Genomic DNA, 22,246 nt, shown 5'->3' on the forward strand with positions numbered 1-22,246 from the left:
CCTGTGACTTAAACATCAAATAAGTAGCACCCAGAATATTTGGTATGATCCAGGGCCAGTGGATCTCCCTGATGGGCCGCGTGCCAAAGGTTGCCGGTCCCCGGTGTAAAGCTTTTTTTGTTTGGCAGTTAAGTGCTTGGTCTGTAAAGACTTGACTTGAACCTAAAATCCATTAATAAACTTTCATTCTTTTTTCTCTTCTAGGTTGGCACACTGGATATTTTAGTTGGTTTGTCAGATGAGTTGGCTAAATTGGACGCATTTGTGGAGGGGTAATATAACTATATGTGTGTATATATAGTATAATTGTATATTGATGTTCAGGCTTCATGTCAACCTTCATAATGTCAAACTCCATAGTCAACCTTTCAGCAGATTGACCTAAACATTGTTTAATAGTATCCATACTTTTTATAAAAAGAGAGATCTAATCATGCTTAAGATTATCTTCATTAATTAAAAAAAAAATGGTTCTTTGTGGTAGTGCTGCCAGATTCAGGAGAAATGTGTTCAAATCTTGGCTTAAGAATCATAGGAAATGTGGTGCAAGTGGAACTGGAGTACTGCTGAGCCCGGTGGCTTACCAGCCTGGGCTCCCTCTCACACTGTTATGCTATGACAAGCTACAGACCTTTCCAGATACTGTCTGTGCGACATCCACACAGGGATGCACCCAGCTGAGTTACATAAATGCTTCTCCCAGCCACTCATGAACTAACAATAGAGAGGCTCCATCCAATTCCCCCAGCTCCTCAGCCTAGGACCCCAGGGAGGTACCGTTCTGCCATTGTCAAAAGCCTGACCAGTGTAAGTTTATTACCCAGTCCACCACTCCCTCAATGTGGAGAGGACCTGCACTAGCTTTTGTACACTGAGCACAGGTTTCCCCGGCACTTCAAGCACAATACACTGTTTTAAGTAAAATATGAAACAAGTTTATTAACTATGGGAAGATAGATTTTAAGCCATTATAAGTGGTAGGAATAAAGGATAGAGATGGTTACCAAAGAAAATTAAAAGAAGCGCACAATGTAAGTTCTATAAATTAAACAAGATTTGAATCAAGCAGTGTCTCACCCTGATAGTATAAGCAGGTTACAGATCTTCTGTACACAGGCTGGAATTCTCCTCCAGCCCAGCACCATTTTCCCCAGTTCAAAATATTTGTCCACCAGACATGTTTTCAGGTGTTGAGTTGTGGGGGAATGTGAGGCCTCCTTTTATAGCTTCTTCCAGCTTGCTGGAAAGATCCTTTGCTATGACGTGGGTCAAGCAGTCTCCATTGTCTGTGTGCTATCTATGAGAAGTCTCCATTGTATACAGTTAATGGGATAATCCTTGGGAGTGTGGATTCCCTTTAATGGGCCATCAGCAAGTCTGGCTCCTCCATTGTTGCACCTGAAAGGCTGGTTGTGGGTGTTCCCAACCTCACAACACACCCACACCCACCCACCCACACCCAAAAGTTCATAACTTCTCAGTGGGGAAATGGGGGACGGGGGGTTGGTGTGGGTGAGGGTCCAGATGCACAGGGGTTGGGTGGACAGGAGGAGCAGCTCCCCATACAGTGACCCCTCCCCCAATGGCTGAGGCACAATGGGGCCAGGAAGTGGGGGAAAGGATCACTGTATGGGGAGCTGCTCTCCCATCCACCTGACACCAGTGCATCTGGACCCCCACTTCCCTACACTGAGTCTTACCCCCTGCACCCAGACCCCCCCCCCACCAAGCCCCCCCTGCAGTGCAGAGCTTCCTGCAGAGTGTGTGTGTGTGGTGTCTGGGGGTTGATTTGACACAGCCCTGGCTGCTCCATGTAGGGGAAAGGGAATTCTCTCTGTTGTCATTTCTCTTCACGCACCCCCCCGCCCCCAGCCAGAACTAACATCCCTGGGTGGCCGGGGCATCCCCAGATTCCTCTCCCACCCCCGTATGGTGACTTCTCTCCCATAGTTGCTCTGGGTGCCCTAAGAGATGGTTCCATGCTGCTGGGGAGGGGTGAGTGAGCACTAGTGTGGGGGAGGCATAGGGAATCTGGGGAGAGAAGGGGGGGAATGTTTCTGCGTGCACACAGTGGCGCAGAATTCCCCCCGGAGTAGTTAATACCTTCTTAGTTAACTCTGAGGTAAAGTATATAGGATTACAAAGAAATTAATCTTGCTGCAGGGCCATTGTTTCAACAGGAATGCATCTTCACTGTTCTAAAGGGTTGTCTGGTATGGAGTTTACCAATTCCAAAAAAGACTCATTATCTTCGAGGGCAGGGGTTTGGTCTTTCTTTAGGTGGGGGAGAAAAGGAAGAGATTAGAGGATCTCTTTCCATTAAATGCTATAATTCTTCTTTGAGTGCTGTCACTGCGGTTGCTCCACTTCAGGAGTTGGTGCGTCCCGGCGCCGTTGATCAGGGATTTACAGTAGCAGTTTCCATACGGGTTGCATGTGCACAGTAGGTGTCTTGCACATGCCATTGGTGCCACATGTGCATGACCTGAGCCCTCCAGTTCCTTCTCAAATGTCCTCGGCTGAAGACAGAGCTCTGGGGCAGTGTTAGCACTCTTCCCTAAAACCGTTAGAAAAATAGTTTAATTAGATAGTTAGTTAGAAAGTTAGTTAGTGTTAACTTTTTTTTTTTCCCCAGTAAATTTTATTTCATTAGCTACCTCCCCTCAGGGGATGGTTACCTGTTAAGATGCCTGGTTCTCCAGGCTTCAAAAGCTGAGGCCCTATGTGAAGCTATGATCGTTTCAGATGGGCACTTGTTGTGTGTATGCTGCCTGGGTGACGGGCATATCTCCCCCCCTCCCCCAATGCCCCCACTGCAGCAATTTGAAAGCCAGAGCCCAATGCGACAGGTATCTCCGGCTAGAAATGATTTTAATGGAGAAATCCCTCCAACCAGAGTTGGACGAGCAGACTGTCTCTCTGGGGACTCTTCCAAATGGGAAAGGAGACATACCCTCTGAAAGACCAAAAAAGAGGGCTCAAATTTCTCCATAGAGAGCACCTCGAAAACAAAGGCGATCTCCTGCCAGGTCGCTGCCCTGGATGCCGGCATATGCTTGGGTGAGCATCTATGACGCTCTGGGCACCTCCGGCACCACTGAGGTCCAAGCAAAGGAGACTGAGTCAAGGCACAGACAAAGACATGCCTCCTCCATGGCACCAAGTTCACTGGCATGGAACTCGAAACCAGGTGTCTCCTCAAGCACCATGCCTCTGCCCTGGCACCGACATTATTCAACATTATTCTTTCTGTCTGGAAGATGGGTTATTCAAAGTGCCAACAAGTTAAACTGTTGGGAGGGTAAGCAGAGATAAGATGAGCTATAGTTATGATGGAAGGCATTAATGAATGCTTGATCTGTGGACAGTTGTAGAGGTGCTTGAAGCTGTGCCTGTGTTAATCAGGTGGCAGGAGCTCCATGTGCCAGAAGCTGGGAATGGGCAACGGGCTGGATCACTTGACGATGATGATTACCTGTTCTGTTCATTCCTTCTTGGGCATCTGACATTGGCCACTGTCGGAAGACAGGATACTAGGCTAGATGGACCTTTGGTTTGACCCTGTATGGCCATTCTTATGTCCCCCCACTTTTCCCCTTTTGGTTTTCTAATTTTCTCCTAAATCAGTAGGATTCTGGCCACTGATGCCTAGAACATTCCCTGACATTTTGGAATTGATTGGATGTGACGTTCAAAAGTTACTGCATGAAAAACAGATGTCCTTGAGTAAGGCCTTCAAGCTCAGCCAATCAAATGACCAACTAGTAGTGGTGCTGACATTTTCCTTAGCAAATCTGCAGTCAATTGCTTGTGGTAGTTTATTTTACAAATTGCTAGGTATAGCCTTACATGAGTTTGTTCATTGAAATCTGAGGAGGTTTGTGTGTGGGGAAAGTATCTGTAGCCTGGGCAACATAACAGCTTTTTAAAACGAAGAGCTACATAAGCACAACTCCTTTTCCTTTCAGAGCATTATGTTCACAGTGTCCTTGCTAAACCAGTGTGTGTCTTACTGATACAGACATAGTAAGGCATTCAATAGAGGTGACCGTTGTCTTATCCAAGTCTAAAATTGTCAGTTAATAGTTTGACATATTCTTAACTGTCTGAGTAGTAGAGGGAGGGAAGGCGAAATGATTAACAGTGGGATAACTTTGTTATAAAGCTTTCAAACAGAAAGCAAGTAATCTTTTAGGTTTGTACATGTAAATGATTGAAATACTGTTAAAATAGCATTCTACTTTCTTAGAAAAGAAGGATGGTCTTGTGTTTAAGGCACTGGACTATTATTCAGGAGATTTGGGTTCTCTTGCTGACTCATCCACAGTCTGTCTTTGTGCCTTTGGTAACTCACTTAACACTTTGGTCTACACTTAATATTTAGGTCAAGCTATCTACAGTGCTTAGGGCTGTGGCTACACTTAGCGCTGCACAGTGCTGCCGCGGGAGCGCTCCCGCGGCAGCGCTTTGAAGCGCGAGTGTGGTCGGAGCGCCAGCGCTGGGAGAGAGCTCTCCCAGCGCTGTCCGTACTCCACCTCCCTGTGGGGATTAGCGTTCAGCGCTGGGAGGCGCACTCCCACCGCTGGGGCTTTGACCACACTGGCGCTTTGCAGCACCGCAATTTGCAGCACTGGAGAGGGTGTTTTTTCACACCCTCCTGCAGCGCTGCAAATCTGCAAGTGTAGCCAAAGCCTAGGTGTATAAAAAGCCACACCCCTTAGCTCCATAGTTATGCTCAGGGAGGTGGAGTTCTGATAGCAATAGAAAAACCCCTTCTGTCACTGTAACCTGTGTCTATGCTACGGAGTTACAGTAACATAGTAGACATGGCTTTAATCAGTCTGTGTCTCAGTTTCCTTTGTGTTAAATAGGGATAATCATGCTCCCGACCTCAAAGGGTGTTTTGAAAACTGGGCTGGGATTTTTCAGAAGAGCCTAAAGGAGACAGGCACCCAAATCCCACTGAATATAAACAGGGTTTGGGCATCTAATACCCTGGAACTCTGGAAGATAGTCACACCATAATGACAAGCACCTAGGAAAGCCTAAAAAACAAAACCGATATGTCTGTAGCTGTTGGGGAGATGGCTTCCTGTAAATGCAAAAATTCTGTAAGGTGAGGCTTCCAGGAATGCAACTTAAAAATTAAGTTTGATGTAATTGATCTGAAACTGTTTGGAAAACAGTATTAAAAAAGATTGGGCCAAATTGTCTTTGACTCAGTGGAACTAATGTAACAGATTCTCTTATAAGATGACAGTGCTTTCTTCATCCTCAAAGCAGTTCATGTTTTGTTGCTCTGTCTTGGTTCTCCAGCGTGGTCAAGAAGGTGGCCCAATATATGGCTGATGTTCTGGAAGACAGTAAAGATAAAGTTCAGGAAAATCTGTTGGCTAATGGAGGTAAAGTGTTAACTTTATTCTCTCCAGTGTTTCAGGATTTTTTGCTTTTTTTCCCTACCAACTTAACAGATCATGTAAAGAATAAGACTGAGAACTTAGTTTAAACATGAAAATGTTTTCATTTGTCTGTTGCTTAAGTCACTTGTATTGGAGGGGATGATGCTTCCAATTGTGGGTAGAAAATATAGGTACAGATCTGTATGGTAAATGTTCACTTCCAAGAAAAGCCTTGGGTTCCTTTCGGGTACTGTGGTTTTATAGCTCCACCAGTTTAAACTCCAACTTTTTTTTCTTTACTTTTATACATTTTTAAAGATTTTGTTTGGGATCCAATACTCCATCAATAAATTATGTTCAAATAAAAGGGTGCGCAAATTTTACCTACTAAGTTCTTCAGATAAGCTAGCTGAGAATCTCTGCCTCCCCCCAAGTTGTCAAGTGACATTTTATCAAGCTAGTTATCTCTTAGAAACAGAGGACTGGCTATGGTGGAACACAGCACTGATCCCTCAGGTCAGCATTCTGTCACCAAGTAATCTGGCAAATTCAAACTCAGTTTTTTATTGCTTGGTATTGATATAAAAGAGAGATACAAGAATTCAGTTAAAATAACTGCTGAAGTAGTGTTCAACAAAAAAAAGCAATCTGATACATACATATTTATACATAAACTGCGCCCAGCACCTATGCATGAAGCTGCTACTCTGTCTGAGAGCCAAATTAACTTTGAAATTCAAAAACCGCTTTGTGCAAATCAAGACTTGAATGCCATAGGTCAGAGGTGGCCAAACTTACTGACACTCCGAGCTGCATACAATAATCTTCAGAGGTCTGAGAGCTGGGTGCGCCTGCTGGGGCTCAGGGCTTCAGCCCTGCTCCTTCTGGAGCCCCAGCAGGGCAGAAGCCCCTAGTCCCACCCAGGGGCGGCTCTAGGAATTTGGCCGCCCCAAGCAGTCATGCCTGCGGGAGGTGCACCGGAGCCGCGGGACCAGTGGACCTCCTGCAGGCATGACTGCGGAGGGTTCGCTGGTCCTGCGGCTCCGGTGGAGCATCCGGAGTCATGCCTGCGGGAAGTCCACCCGAGCCGCGGGACCAGCGAACCGTCCGCAGTCGTGCCTGCGGGAGGTCCGCTGGACCCGCGGCTCGGGTGGACCTCCCGCAGGCATGACTGCGGAAGGTCCGCCGGACTCGCCTGCCGCCCTCCCGGCAAAATGCCGCCCCAAGCGCGCTTGGCGCGCTGGGGTCTGGAGCCGGCCCTGGTCCCGCCACCTTGCCACTGGGTGGAAGCCCCAAGCCCTCCACCCCAGTCTGGCAGATGGAGAATGCGGGGGAAGAGCTCAGTGAGCCATACTTTAACTGTAAAAGAGCTGCATGTGGCTCACGAGCTGCAGTTGGGCCACCCCTGCCATAGGTGGTAGGCAGACATAGTATTTTTGTCTTCATCACTTTGCTGCTTCTCAAGAAACATGACTAGCATGTTCTCCAGGTTAACATTTCTTCAGTTTTAAGGGTCTGCAGAAGTCAATATCTGAAGGCAAGAATCCCAACTAATGCACCTATAACTTCTTAGCTTCAGAGATTCTAATACCATAAGTCTAAGGGTGTCTACAGTTCCCATGTTACAACGTGACCACAGCAGCACTGTGACGTGGGCAGTGTAGTCATGCTTTATCACCAGGGGAGAGCTCTCCCGGCCATTTTAAAACACCTTCTCCTCTCCCTCCCTCCCCCCCCCCCCCAAATGAGGGGTGGTAGCTTTATCACCGGGAGCATGCTGGCACTTTTCAGCACTAACTTTTTTGTCGCCTGGGGGTGTTTTTTTACAACCCTGAACAACTAAAGTTTTAGTGCTGAAAGTGGCAGTGTAGACAGCCATAGTAACAGGGCTAATATATTTGAAAGTTTACAGTCTTTCTCAGTGCCTTTCATGGCATCATAAACAATACTGTAGCAAACAAGTAAAGTATTCAAGTCTATTATCTTTATTACCAAACTTAACACATTCATTCCTTCACATTTTTAGTTGACTTGGTTACCTATATAACAAGGTTCCAGTGGGATATGGCCAAGTATCCAATCAAACAGTCCCTGAAGAATATTTCAGAAATAATTGCAAAGGTAAGATGACATATAATTCAAACTACATATATATTGTGTTGCTTTCATCTTTGATACAAGACCTTAGTTTGACAATGATTCTCAAATATTTCTACTCTGGACTACCTATGAAACAAGAGATTTTCTCAAGGGTCACCTCGCCTCCACCTATCACCAGTTCTGTGACAACTGTAGTATTTGGCTACAGCAAAACATACAATATTTATATCATATGTAAACAAAACTTGCTTCTATGCTGTGGGTTTGTCGGGTTGGTTATGTCTTTCATTTGGTATCTGTGCTCTTTTTCTTCCTAAACCAAAATCTGTTCTCTCACTGTGTGTAATTTCATGGATTTCAGTGGTATTACACAGGTTAGGGCAGATATGACCCCTTGAGTTGTTGCTTCTTGTGTTAAAGCAACAAGAGATTTCAGTATCTTCTTCCACTGTGTTAATAGCGCCAGGGTACTTTACAGTTTTTCTGTTCTCCTGTGTGGTGTCTGAACTGGCTAATGAAGGAATTTGCACAAAAGAAAATCCAGAAAACAACAAAGCAGCTGCACAGGGCAGATAAAAGTACCTTCTTTAGTTCAGTTAGTCAAAACTCTGGAAACCCATAAAAGAATCATGAAGTAGGATGCAGAGAGGACTCAATTTGTTCACAATAATCAGGAGATCTCCAGGCAAAATTCGTTGTTCGTGGGAGGGGAGTTTAAAACGAGGGTACGCTCAAAAACAAACGAGAGCGGGGAGAAGGTCCTTGCTTTGCCACCTGGTCTGATCAGCTAGGGGTCTTTGGGAGGCCCTCTCCCCGCTCTCGTTTGTTTTTGAGCGTTCCCCCGTTTTAAACTCCCCTCCCACGAACAACGAATTTTGCCTGGAGATCTCCTGATTATTGTGAACGAATTGAGTCCTCTCTGCGTCCTCTGATGTTGCTGCTGTGCCTGCTTCTTCCTTTGCTGCTGTCCTGGGGATTGGTAAGAACTCCCTCTTGCAAACCCCCCCCTCCCCCCCCAGGTCCTAGCTGCTGGCTCTGTTTCCCCAACAGACAGACCTAAGTTAACTTCGTGGTCTGTGCTGCTAAAATAAGCCTGTGCCGCTGCTAAGCTGTAACTCCCTGAGCTCTATCCTGGACACACACCACTCTGCCCTCTAAAACTGCTCTTAGTATAAGATGCACCCATTAGGTTAGGTTTAGCTTTTAGTCTAGACAAATTGTAATTTCATTTTGCATAGCTGTGGTTAAGTTAGGTTTAGCATTATACTCTGTAAGTTAGGCTTAGAGAATTGTTACATTGTGTTGTTACTTGCTAATTTGTGTAGTCTTGGTTAAGTTAGATCATAAGATTTTGCTGTGTTCTGTATAATTGTGATTAAGTCTGTCTTCCCACTGTCAGCCCCCCGCCCTCCCCTCGGGCTTCCCCAGTAACTTAGTCTGTTTGTTCTCTGTGTCTTCCTAGCCTGTTTGTTCTCTGTGTGTCTGTGTCTCTGTGCTCCTACTGCCAAACCTCAATTGTATTGCTGAAGTCTAGCACAAAACCCCATTGGTTACTTTTTCCTCTCTGATACACCTCACACTCTACATTTACACCACTGTGACACATTTTTACCTAAAATTGTTTATTTAACATATTTTTCCATAACTGTTAGTTGGTTATATGCTGCTGTGACACAGCTTTTTACATAAAATCGCTAGCTACCTGTTACATTTATACTTCAGTGTTAATTGGTTACCCACTGTATTGTATCCTACTGTGTTGTACCCCACTATTGAAACCCCCTTACTGTTCACCAAAAGAAACCCCTCCCCAATTGTCTACCTTAACAAACCCCATATCCGTCACTATTGAATTTTCTCTGTTTTTGCATTTGCTTAATAACGTTTATTTTGTACCCCACCAGTGCAGTAATTGTCCCCCAAGATCCCCTACCTGCTGGCAGGGACACAACAAAGCAGCTGCACAGGGCACATAAAAGTACCTTCTTTAGTTCAGTTGATCAAAACTCTCTGGAAACCCATAAAAGAATCATGAAGTAGGTTGCAGGTAAAAGGAAGACTCAGTGCCAGAAGGCTGACATGAGCTCTGCAATTATGGTGCATGCCAGGGCTGCCCAGAGGATTCAGGGGACCTGGGGTCCTCGGCTGCAGGGGGCCCCCACTTCGACGGTAATTCGGCAGCGGGGGGTCCTTCTGCTCCGGGACCCGCTGCCAAAGTGCCCTGAAGACCCGCGGCGGGGTTCCCTGCCGCCGAATTACCGCTGAAGACCCGGCACTTCAGCGGCGGGTCCCGGGGCAGAAGGACCCCCTGCCGTGGGTCTTCGGGGCACTTCGGCGGCGGCTCCCCCGCCTCCGAATTACCACCAAAGACCCAGAGCAGAAGACGGCCCAGGGCTCCGCAAGGGTTTTCCGGGGCCCCTGGAGTGAGTGAAGGACCCCGCTCCAGGGCCCCCGAAAAACTCTCGTGGGGGCCCCTACAGGCAAATTGTCCCACTTGGCCCTCCTTCTGGGCGGCCCTGGTGCATGCTCCAACTATTTACAGATCGCATCCTAAGAACCTCTGGTTTGAGCTTCTTGCTAAGTTTGTTATACCGGTATACACCATGTAGCTGATCCAGACTGTAACTGACACTTAGTTTGATGCACTGTTACGGAAGACTAAGTTCCAGCTGTAGTAACTGTCATGTCTTAAATTAGATAAATAGCTTAAGATCACTTTTTGAAATCAATAATCATCTATGTTCCTAGGTGTGGTAATTAAACTTTCATGTATTTTGTGTCTGCAGTACTTTATTCCCGCTGGAAGTATGAAGGCTGACTTCTGGCTTTGATTTAAAAAAAAAATGCATGACCTTTATATTTCATACGCGCAGTATGTTTGTGTTAAAATGTGAAACTATGTAAGGTCATGAGTTCTTTGTAAGCTTGAAGAAAGCAGAAGAAATGAAGAGATTTGTTTTTGGCAACTATAGTTGTAAAATGTTTATCCACGCCTAGATTTTAAACTCTGGAAAAAGCTTTACAGTAACTTCACTGGTAGATTTGTGAGTGTCATATTGAGCTGAAACTTGAGGAAATGAACTCTCTCTGAAATCTGTTCCTTGTCCAAGTACTCCATATTCTAACAAAACCAGAAGATTTTGCCACTATGCCTTCTCTCATCATTGGTCCTGCAATGGAAATTAGCTATAGAAACAATCATAGTTATAGTAATTTATCTGTCCTGAGATGGAAATCACTTAGCGAACTACACAAACGTAAGTGTAATTTCATAGAATCATAGAATATCAGGGTTGGAAGGGACCTCAGGAGGTTATCTAGTCCAACCCCCTGCTCAAAGCAGGACCAATCCTCAGACAGATTTTTGCCCCAGATTCCCTAAACGGCCCCCTCAAGGATTGAACTGACAACCCTGGGTTTAGCAGACCAGTGATTGCATTTCGGATAGCTCAGACCTAAGCAAGGTGTTGTAGTCCATGATTTCTCTCCCCCACCCTTCCAGCCTTGGAAGTTGCTAAAACTCTTGCCCACTTGCCAAAAAAACTCTGCACCAGAACCTTACTTTCGATTATTATTTTTTTTTAAGCCACCTGTTTCTACCCATTGAGAGTTATGGAGAACCTGAACTGAACAATGTAAACCTGATAGCAACATCTGTTTGAGTCTGTAGAGAACCTGAAACAATAGCCCTGAGGGATGACCAGTCACATTGATCTCAATCTAGGCTCCATGCACTTTGCAATTCTGCAACTGCATACCTGGGAATTTTCAAGATGGCATGAAATCTTGCCATTTTGCTGCACCCAGGACCAGACATCTTTTTTCTGTCTGTTGCCTTACCCTTCCAGGACCTGCCTACAGCTGCCTCTTACTGCACAGGAATTGCCATACTAGATCACAGCATGTTTCATCTAGCCCAGAGGTGGGCAAACTATGGCCCATGGGACTGACTCCTGCCCAGCCCCTGAGCTCCCGGCCAGGGAGGTTAGCTCCCGGCCCCTCCCCTGCTGTCCTCCCACTCCTGCAGCCTCAGCACGCCGCACCGCCAGTGTTCTGGCCTGCCGCTCCTGCCAGGCAGTGTGGCAGTGTGGCTGGCTCCAGCATGGTAAGGGAGCGGGAGGTCTGGGGGGGCAGTCAGGGGACAGGGAGCAGGGGGCGGTTGGATGAGGCAGAGGTTCTGGGGGTGGTGGTCAGGGAACGGGGGCAGGGGTTGGATAGGCGTGGAGTCCCAGGGGGCCTGTCAGGGGGCAGGGGTGTGGATAGGGGTTGGGGCAGTCGGGATTGGGAGCAGGGGGTTGGCTAGGGGTGGGGTTCCTGGGGGTGGTTAGGGGTGGGGAATCACAGAAGGGGGTGGTCAGGGGATAAGGAGTGGGGGGTTGGATGGGTCAGAGGTTCTGAGGGGGGCAATCGGAGCAGGACGTGGGAGGGGGCAGATGGGGGTGGGGGCCAGGCTGTTTGGGGAAGCACAGACTCCCTACCCGGCCCTCCATACAGTTTTGCAACCCTGATATGGCCCTTGGGCCAAAAAGTTTGCCCACCCCTGATCTAGCCAATCTCCTGTCTGAGAATGGGCAGCGCCAGATGCATGAAACCTCACTGTAGGCAGTTGTGGTGTAATCTGCTCCACGTGAAAGTCTCTTGCTGATTCCTAATAGTTAAAGATTAGCTTAAACCCTGAGGCATGAGGCTTTTATATCACTTCCAAAATACCTTTTGCATTAAATATAACTCTGGTTGTTCTTGTTTACCATATTAATGTCCTAAAAAACTCTGAAGCTTTCCCCACAAGAGGGAATTAATTTGATCACAGTGCATGTTTCCTTCACTGTTCCATGGAATCATGGAGCAGGGACTTGAGAGAGAGTCCAAGTCCAGCCCACAGCCAGGGAGCAAAGGAAACAGAAGTGTAGGCTGGCAAATTAGGCAACCTGAAGACCAGCTCAGCAGCTGAGGCCTGGGAAGCCAGTGAGATAAGCAGCTGAAGCTGGCTACAAGCTCTCATGTTCTCTGGCACATAGGAAGAAAAAGGGTCTGAGCTGAGTCCCCCAGACATAATCCTAGGAGCTGGGACTGGGTCCGGGGCACCTATTGCCAGTAACTAAAAAACCTAACCTTGGAAGCAGTCATGGTAAAAAATAATAATGAACAAAGTTTATATCAGTGAGTACGACTCTGAGGCATACCTCTATTTTTTTTTAATGGAGGGAGAGGAATGGGAATGAAGGATATTTATGGCAGTAGAATCATTAATTTTGCTGTGGGATTCAGTTCTGTTATCTCAGGGTAGGTTAGGAGTCGGGGGAGGGGCCTGGATATAATCTTTATATTAACATGAGGTCCCATTGCTCAGACATCACTGACTTGATATTCAAGAACTGAATGGTATTCATAGCTTATTGTAGTCCCTAACTATTTATATACAAATCCATTTTTGGTTAATGTAGTTGCTAAATAATAATGTCTCATACCATGGTAATGACAGTGGTATAGATATGGTAGCTGCAGTGGCATTGGAACAATTTTTATAGTGGGGGTGCTGAAAGCCATTGAATAAAACTGTAAATCCTGTATATGATGGAAACTATGTCAAGCCAGGGGTTGCTGCGCACCCCGAGCATCCTTAGTTCCTGCACCCCTGAATTTGATTCTGATATTGAGCAAATCTGAGTCTAAATAACTTGGAAGGGCTGCTGCCAGCTGAGGTGGAGTGTTTCAGGAAGTGAAAAGCGTGGTGTAAGGGGGTTGCTGGAAATATTGAAGAGACTTGAGCATGTAGTTTCAGTTGTCACATGGTTACAAGCTCCCCTTCCCTCCTTAGTTTAGCTAAAATGATTGTTGCTTTGTGGCAACAGCCATTTCCACTATTCACTCTTTATTGAATACCTGTGAAATCCAACTATAAGCACACATGCCAGAAGATTGCCACTATTAGTGTGCTTATCAAACTAACTAGCCTTGGCATTCAAAAGTTCTGTGACCCATTCAGAATACAGCACATAACTGTCAGTGACAGGATACCACTCTACTGTGCCCACAGCTATAATTTAAAATGGTTAAGTCTACATTTTCTATCTTTTTAATAGAAAGAACCCCTTTAATAGAACTATTATAAAATCAGTGTTTTCTTTTGACAGTATCTTGAGTTAGCCGTTGCTTTTCTGTGGCAGTGGAAGACCATTATTCTGTGACATTGTTTCATTGGGATTATGTGTTAATTACCCACCAGTTACAATGCAGTGGGTCTTGGGACTTGCTTTCTGAGAAACTTAAATGCATTTTTATCTAATTTAAGAATTGTAGCTTAAAAGGACAATGATGTTTGTAGTTATTGGATATTTCTGCCACTTTGGTAATACAGTAATATTTTAAATTTAACTGGAAGCAAAATCGGCAGTCATTTTTGTAAATTCTAGTTGGGCTGTAGTCTAAGTATCAGATTAGTTATTGCTTGTAAAATCTATGGCTATGAAAAACATCATATAAAATAGCTGGTGATAATAGTATGAATGCTTCGCCATGCAACTGTTGATGTTCCTTGTTACTGAACAGCTGCACATCTGTGATGTTATTGTGTAAACAGACAACTGGTTGTGTCAAAACTATTTCAGATTTTTTGAGAGAGGTTGGGAAGAGCTCTTAAATGAATTTAAGCTGTCTTGAGCCAAAATCAATCTCAACATCATTTGAGTTTTTTCTTCTTTCTTCTATCAGTTTTTCTTAAATGATGCACAATTAGCTGTACAGTATTGTTCCCTCATGAAATCACAGGAAAGGATTGGTGGAGGGAAGGGGAGGAGGTTTATGCCTAGAAAACCCAGCAGATCCAGGAAAAATGCCAAATACGCTAACATCCTTGGCTGATCATCGTTAATGGCTGTCTTCCTAAGCAAAGGTCACATTGGCTTCTAGCTGTTAAAAATGATTCAAGAAGGGCATTTAATGTAAAATATTTTTCTCTCTGAATGGTAATGTAGATGTATTAGCTCTGCCAAGTGAAGTGTGTTTGGAATATTTTTAGCAGGTCTATGTTTAAAGGCCATGTTGCTCAAAGGTCACTAGTAATTGCAGATACCACATCTCATGAGTTGTTAAAAAACAAACCAACTTCTCACCTCTACTTTTTCAGATTTTTATGGCTGATGTAATGCTGTCCTCTTAAAATCAAGTTGGTAACCATACCATATTAAATGAAAGGCTTCTGGGGTTTCAGTTTTCAATCTCAGACCTTAAGAGAAAGTTGTTAGATTAAGACCACAAGCAGTTTTTTTATGCTATGTACTGTTTCAGCCACCATGCAAATAAAGACATAGCAGTTAAGAGCTATTCCATTGTGTTTATATATATTTTTAAAAAAAGAATAGACTAGAATCAGTGATTTTTTTTTTTTTTATTATTTTATTTTGTTCCCTTGGCTGCTGGTAGGATGTTCCAGTGCCTTGGATCAGAACAGAAAAACCCTCTGGCAACAACATAGGCCCAAATAAAGGCACTGCCTATTAATGAGACATTCATATATTGTGTAATGTATATGTACCTAGAGACTTGAGATAGAAGCAGTAAAGGAAGATTTTAGGTTTAATTATAAGACACGAGAGATACACTGTACTAAGTCCTTTTAGGCACTTGAAGAACTAAACATTTTTAAATCCATATGCTTAACAGACGGCCAACATGTAGAGCCTTCCTAAATTCCATGTGATAAAGGAATATCTATTTTACCATCTCTTTGACAAAAAGCTCAAAAGATCATTAAAGGTCCACAATGACTTTCTAAATCTTAAAGGTGGAGTACAAGGTATACTTGGCTTTGAGTAGCCATGGAGCAAGTTGGCAATTCTGAGAGACTAGACTTCTAGTTACAGACATAAATCCTTAATAGAATCTTATAACAAGATGGCCCTGAGATGGGCAGAGAAATAATGCCAAAGATGCCTTGTATTTGAAACTAGCACCTAGGCTAATGTAATTGGGAATAATCAGACCCAAAACAGTGAACGAATAAGAGGGCAAAATAGTCTTGGAGGAAAGAAAGAGGAGTTAAGACATAACCAATTATCTGTAGCTAATGAAATAAGTCAGGCTGTATGATTTTTAATTTTGAAATGCTTTGATTTTTTTACCAGCAATAATTACATTGGACGTGGCCCAGTGCAATTTCAGCACAAGCCAAAATATCCCATGGCACTCTTTACTAAATGAAGAAAACTCTCAAAAAAACATGCTGAAACAGGCCTTCCTCCCTCACCCCCCTCCTTTTTAGTTATAACAAACTGCTGCAGACCTGCAGCAGAGAGAGCTTGGTGTTATGCCAAGATATAAAACAGGACTAAAACTTCCTAAATGAAATTGGCAAGTGACTTTCTGATGCAAACTTTGCTACATCTTCCCTTCAAAGTGTACAATTAGGGAACTGCTTAGTTTAAAACACTAGTGTAGTATAAACATGACAATATTTAGAATTGGAACATAGGAATTTTCATACTGGATTTAGACCCAGTGCATCTAGTTTAATATCTTGTCGGACAGTGTCCAGTGCCATAACTTCAGAGGAGGGTGTAAGAAACCACGCAGTAGGCAGAAGTTGTGTAATCTGCCCACATTCATGTCTCCTCTTGACACAGACTAGCTTAAACCCTGAAGCATGAAGTTCTATATTGCTTCCTAAAATACTGTTGTTAACTAGTGTAAGTCTGGCTATCCATGTAAATGTCCATTCTCTTTCATACTAAATTCTTGGCCTCAGTGATATCCTTTGGCCAAGAAATGACTTGATAGAAGGAATAATGATATGATTAGAAATCGAGGTCAAGAGGGAGGAAGTTAAAAGTGTACAGGGCAACATGTTTGAGCTGGCATTAGTGGGCAGAAGAGTATATGGGGATATATTGGGAAGGGGATGAAATATGTTCACAATTCACTTTTTTTTTATGATACAAGTGAAGATCGTGTGTTAGAAAGTAGTCTGTTCACTACTAGTAGTTGGTCAGTTCCACTTAAATGGATGAGTTTTATGGCAGAAGAGTTGTGGTAAACTGTTTCTGCGACTGTATTTTGTAAAGCGTTTTTAGACATGTGATGCACTATAGAAGCACAAAGCAAAATGGATGAACAGTTTTGATTGTGGAGTCTCTGAAAGTTTCTGGAATAAATTAAATATCTTGTAAAGATAGTTGACATGAAAATACAGATGAAATATTATTTGGTAAGGGGAGGTGAGTGAAATATGCATCACTTCATGACACTTCTGAAAACAAACAGCATGTCAGCATAGAACTTGTGGTTCATAAACAGCAAGTTTCAGTCTACATTACTTTGGATTTCCTTAAAGATGTTTGCAATGTGTTCCCAGTTTCAGAACTGTGCAGCAATACAACTTGTTCAGCGCTTTGTTTTTCCAGTTTTGTCAAATTACTATTTACAAATAAAACTTTTTCTTAGAGGCAATTTAAAAAATAATTTGTTTGCTAAATTTACTCTTTTATGAGACTTAAAGTGAACAATTTGATTTTTGAATTTCGTTTTTTAAAGGGAGTAACCCAGATTGACAATGACTTAAAATCAAGAGCATCAGCATATAACAATCTGAAAGGCAACCTTCAGAACTTGGAAAGAAAGAATGCGTAAGTGATTTTAGATCTTGCTAATGGTGCACAAAAAAATGGCAGTTTAACTGCAAAGTGTTGGTAATGTGAATATACTAAATTTTGGCTTGGTAGATTATAGAGGTGCCTATGTTTCAGAATTCTGGTGTGTCATGACACTTAGCTTGTTTACTGAGGTGAACAGGCCTAAAATAGCGATTTTTTTTTTTTAAATTTCACAATAGTTATTCGCAAACAGTATTCTACTTGAGTAACGCTACTGATTATGTGATTCTGTTGCTATTGGTTTCCTTATAATTTCAGTATCTACCTAACCTTCTCTTGAGGAAGTTTCTCCTTTTATTATTATTGTCTGAAGAAACCAGTTAATATTGAACTTGATATATTCCTCAAGTACGAACAGTAACATGCGATTTGTCCCCAAAAACCCAGACTAGTTAAGCAGTGTAGACACGATGTCTTAGATGGGTAAAGATAAAACGTAATGAAAATAAGGAGTCAGAATAACTTTAAATAACTGAGGGTAACATTCTGTCCTTCCCCTCTGTGTGTGAAAGGTCCTTAATGTAACCAGACTATGGTGTTTTCAGTGTGGAGGCATGCACTGTGGGAGGGTATGCCCAGTGGCTATGGGCTGCATACAAGCCCTAAGGATACATTTTTTTCAGAAGTGATTTAGGCTTCGTACTTTTGCCTCTTAAGTCATTTTTTTAAAATGGGACTTAAAAACACGTAATTGACTTAGAAACTTTTATTGCAAACCCCCCACACCGCACATATGGATTGGTCAGGAGCCTCCGCTGCTGCCATGCCACATAGGCTATAGTAGTGACAGTGGAACCACTGATACCTCTTGTCTTGCTACTCTTTCTGTAACTGAAGTTTTTGTAAGTGCACTCTGCATACTAGTAATTTAGTTCTTAAGTGAAGTACTTTCTAAAATGTTGTTAACCAAACACTAGAATTTATCCAGACCAAATTTAAGATTTGAACTATACACTTACTATAGCAGTTTTTGTTCCTCTACAGGGGAAGCTTGCTAACTAGAAGTCTGGCTGATATCGTAAAGAAAGAGGACTTTGTACTTGATTCAGAATACTTAATTACGTTGGTGGTGGTTGTACCAAAGTAAGTAGTCTCCTGGTACCAAATACTGAATAAAAATATAATAAAAATGCAAGCAAAATGTAAATTATACAATATGTTTTGTTAGAGGTAGGAAAGGACTGTTTTTATAGTATGGCTTTTAGACAATTTTGAGACTGAAAACAATGTAACCCAAACTTTTAGATGCTCACCTGTGGCATAATAACGCTGTGTGTGGATATTTTCTCACTGTTGCTATCTTATGGCTTTATCATAGCGGGTGCTCACTATCCACAAATCCCACTGGAGAAAATTTGGAATTATGCCCTTAATGTTTTGTATGAAAGGTGATGCCCCTTTTTAATGTTACAAAAGTTGTCCATATAAAATAATAAAATCCAAGCAAAATACTGGATGAAAGCCAGGATTTCTTTCCTAATTTTCCTAAAAGAACTAGTCACTGATTTGCCTGGTAATTTCAGTATTAGCTTGTACCACTTAACGTAAGCTTTTTTTTTAATGCATTAATTTTAATACATTAAGGTTCTATTTAGCTTCTTTATCCCACCTTCTCAAAGAGCTTGAGCATTGCCTTTAGAATTGTGTACAACCTCTAGCAATTTTAAAGAATATTCCTTTCAGTAGTTTTGTAATCTCACTAAGTCTTCTAAATGAATTCTCTGACTGGCATGACGGTCAAGAAGAATTGTCAGGTACATGCTGAGTACTGTATAGATAACTTTTGAAGTATTAGCTTCAAATTGAAAATCTGCCCCTCTGCTAAAAAGTGCTAACCTAGAAACCCAAATAATCTTTTTTTTAGAGCGAACAGGGTGGAAAATAGCAGACTGAATATTTCTGAAATCAAAAACTAAGGAAACTCTAGGCATTTTGTTGTGCTGCCTTTATGTCACCAGGCTATCCATTTGGGGCGGAGAGTAGATGGTGGGCTTCTAATTTACAATATATATGCGCACAACATTACTAAATAGTAGTTCACTATTCAGTAAGAATTAAGTGTAACACCATAGGAAAGGCAATATTATCTATTCTAATGGCAGTAGCAAGGGAGTGAAAGTAAAGACTCATGGATTGTATTTTTCCTTCTGCATTTGACTTGTTTGGACTTTAGGCAGGTTGTGTAGGGATGGGTTCCATTCCTGTAAACAGAAGTAAAATACCCACAAATCCCTCATATTAATTTTGAGTACTGGCGTGCATAATGTCTCTGAAAAGCTGGTTCTTTATCTCTGTACTTACATTTATCCAGCTCCTAAAAGGGGTGTAAATATCTCATAGGAGTGTTCAGAGACTTCACTGAACAATGTCTGTCAGACATTTGGAGATCCTCTGAGAGGTGTTAAACATGTAATTATTAACTTCATTGTGTAGCTGTGCCTGATTTAAGAAAAACTTTGGCTTTCACTTAAAAAAAAAAAACCCACTTCATACAATACACGTAAACTTAAAAATATGTTTAAAGATCAGATACTATTTCTCCTTAATTTATCTGAATTCTCATTTAAGAGTGTTTTCTTTGCAATATGTAGTGCCCTGAAAAATAGGACAGTGGACCAAATTCCCTATTTCATAATACTTTCTGGTGTCCTCCAACGATAGGAGGGAAACTTGACTAGCAAGAGGATGAAACAATTTTCAAATACTCCTGTAGGTATCTTAATATTTAGAGGTTCTCTGCCTGCCGCTTGTGACCCATTGGATTTTTACCATGGCTTTATTGTTGTAGCACTAAACTTGAATTATAACCTATTTATTTTGTAGGTCAAATTACAATGACTGGGTTAAGCAATATGAAACATTATCGGAGATGGTAGTTCCACGATCCAGCAAGTAAGTGGCTTTTTTATGATTCAGCTTTTCAGAAGTACATCTTTGATTTGCTTGAATTGGGTTTTAGAAATGCACAAGAGTACCTCTTGACCCTAAATCTTTGGGACCTTTTATTTTTAATTGGGTTTTAATTGCTGATTAGTAATTGATTATTAAGTCTTTACCTACGTTCTTATTAAATAGTTCATCTAAATTTAACTCCAAATACAATATTCTAAACGTTAAGATTCTCTCTAAAGTCTATAGTTCACAAAGGTGTCAGTCAGTCCCAGTGTTTATAAGGCATGGACTGAAGAATTGAAGCAGGAAAATTAAACTTGTCCAGATGTGCTGTGTTAGTCCTGGGCCCCCAGTGTCTTATTTAATAAAAAACAAACCTACCATAGCGTGACTGTGTTGCCCTTACTAGAAGGGCTAAATCATTGGAAACCTGATGCAGGATGAAGAATTGGGGATGCAGATGGTTCTGGGCAGGGGATAGGATGGAGATGTGTAGTATTGTGTGGAGATGAGTAATGTGTGTTTTGGCACTCTATAACCATAGAGGTCAGCACATTACCTAGAAAAAATGTGTGAGAGGAGGCAGAGGGTACTCTATGTGATGGTGTAGAGGTGACTATTGTGTACTGTTTTGTGGGTGGTGCAGAGAAACAGGATGGATCCTTGTGAGTGCAAATCCTGGATGTGAGTGCAGTGTGTGGGTGTTGGGTTGATTTTGTTGTTGGGGAGAATATTTGGGAACATGCTGGAGGATTGGCTGGGGGAAATCCAGTGATCTTTACTACTTTACAAAAGTTTTCTGCAGGAAGGGGGCATGGGCAAATGCATTTTCCTTTGTCTGCAAGTCATATTAAGCAACACTGGATTTTTTAAGAGTGCCTAAATATGTGGTAAATACTTTTTAAAAACAATCCTTTCCTTCAAGAGCTTACAATGTAAATTTAACACAACAAATGTTTGTAAAGACAGATGTGAGAGAAGTGGTGGGGGAGAGAACAAGGGCAACAATAATATAATGTGGTAACTCGAGCACATGCAATCTTGATGCTTAACTTCCAGTCCTTTCAGTTTTGTTACAGTTTCTGCCCCTTATTACTTGTAGATGGAAGTGAGGATTTTTTAGAGGGATTTGAATGTGGCAAGGGAGATGGCTAGGCAAATAGTGTGTTCCAAGTGTTAAGACCATTATAGTTAGGTAAAATTCCCATTTCCTATTTGAGGCATCATTTTCCAGAAGTTTCCTAGTAGATTATTTTGATAATTAGGTATATTCTTGCACACTTTGCTCTTAGAGTTGGGGATGGGTGGGTGGTGTAAATCAGGTGATTGAGTGACAACTCAGGGTTGAGTGACAGATTTCCTGGCAGTGGGGAACAGGCTAGATCCTTCTAGCTGTTCGCTCCAGACATTTTAGCATTTGGGCTTTTAGAAAGATTAACTTTTGTGAAGAAAGCCACATTGTATTGAGATGTTAGCTGGACTCCTTTAGAGCACCCTTTCCAAGATGGCTAACGCAGCTCCATGCCACCCAATCACCTACTCTTCATTCACTTTTACCTCCTCAACTCTTGTCCCTCTGTACTTGCACCCATTTCCTTTCATCTGAAAGACACCAAAATAAATGTGACTGCTGAAAACTCTCGTCACTGCATACATCGAAATGAAATCAGTTCAAGTTCACTTCCAATAAAATATGGCTTTAAACTGGAGAAATATCCAGTTTAGCACAGGTAATAGTTTTACTCCAGAAAGCATGTGAATGTGAAATGTAAAGAGTTCCTCTCTTGTTCAAGGATGACAAAGGCCAAGTGCATGAGCTACAATTACTCTTCTCTAATGTAGTTAAACTCTGGAAATTAAGCAACAAAGAGTCCTGTGGCACTTTATAGACTAACAGATGGAAATTAAGTATTCTGGGTGCGGTAGGGTTGTTCTAGAGCCATTCATAAGCAACTAAATTGATCTTACCAGTTCTGAGTGACCACAGACTAGAATTTTGATTGTGCTGCTTCATAAAGGTTCTAAACCTGAGAATTGTAACACTTTTTTTTTTTTCTTTACCCAGTGTTCTTTCTGAGGACCAGGATAGTTATCTGTGTAATGTCACCTTGTTCAGGAAGGCAGTGGATGACTTCAGACACAAAGCCAGGGAATACAAGTAAGGTCACTTCTTCAGATTGATTTCCTATTTAAGAGTACTCTACACAG

General features: G+C 42.4%; 1 protein-coding gene across 4 annotated transcripts in view; it reads left to right on the top strand.

Moving 5' to 3' along the window:
* The window catches only part of ATP6V1C1 (ATPase H+ transporting V1 subunit C1), a 61,331-nt gene that overhangs the window by 33,311 nt on the left and 5,774 nt on the right, over positions 1-22,246 (top strand). For 3 of the 4 annotated variants that reach the window (XM_039525718.1, XM_039525717.1, XM_039525716.1), the window contains exons 3-9: positions 205-272; positions 5,317-5,402; positions 7,426-7,520; positions 17,028-17,119; positions 18,131-18,229; positions 19,970-20,038; positions 22,104-22,196. In XM_039525718.1, the coding sequence (XP_039381652.1) occupies positions 205-272; positions 5,317-5,402; positions 7,426-7,520; positions 17,028-17,119; positions 18,131-18,229; positions 19,970-20,038; positions 22,104-22,196 (602 nt within the window). Of the gene's footprint in view, positions 1-204; positions 288-5,316; positions 5,403-7,425; positions 7,521-17,027; positions 17,120-18,130; positions 18,230-19,969; positions 20,039-22,103; positions 22,197-22,246 lie in introns of those variants that run through there. The other variant, XM_039525719.1, reaches the window with a different exon arrangement.

The sequence above is a fragment of the Mauremys reevesii genome, linkage group 2 (assembly GCF_016161935.1).
Source record: "Mauremys reevesii isolate NIE-2019 linkage group 2, ASM1616193v1, whole genome shotgun sequence".
NCBI classification, from domain to species: Eukaryota; Metazoa; Chordata; order Testudines; family Geoemydidae; genus Mauremys; species Mauremys reevesii.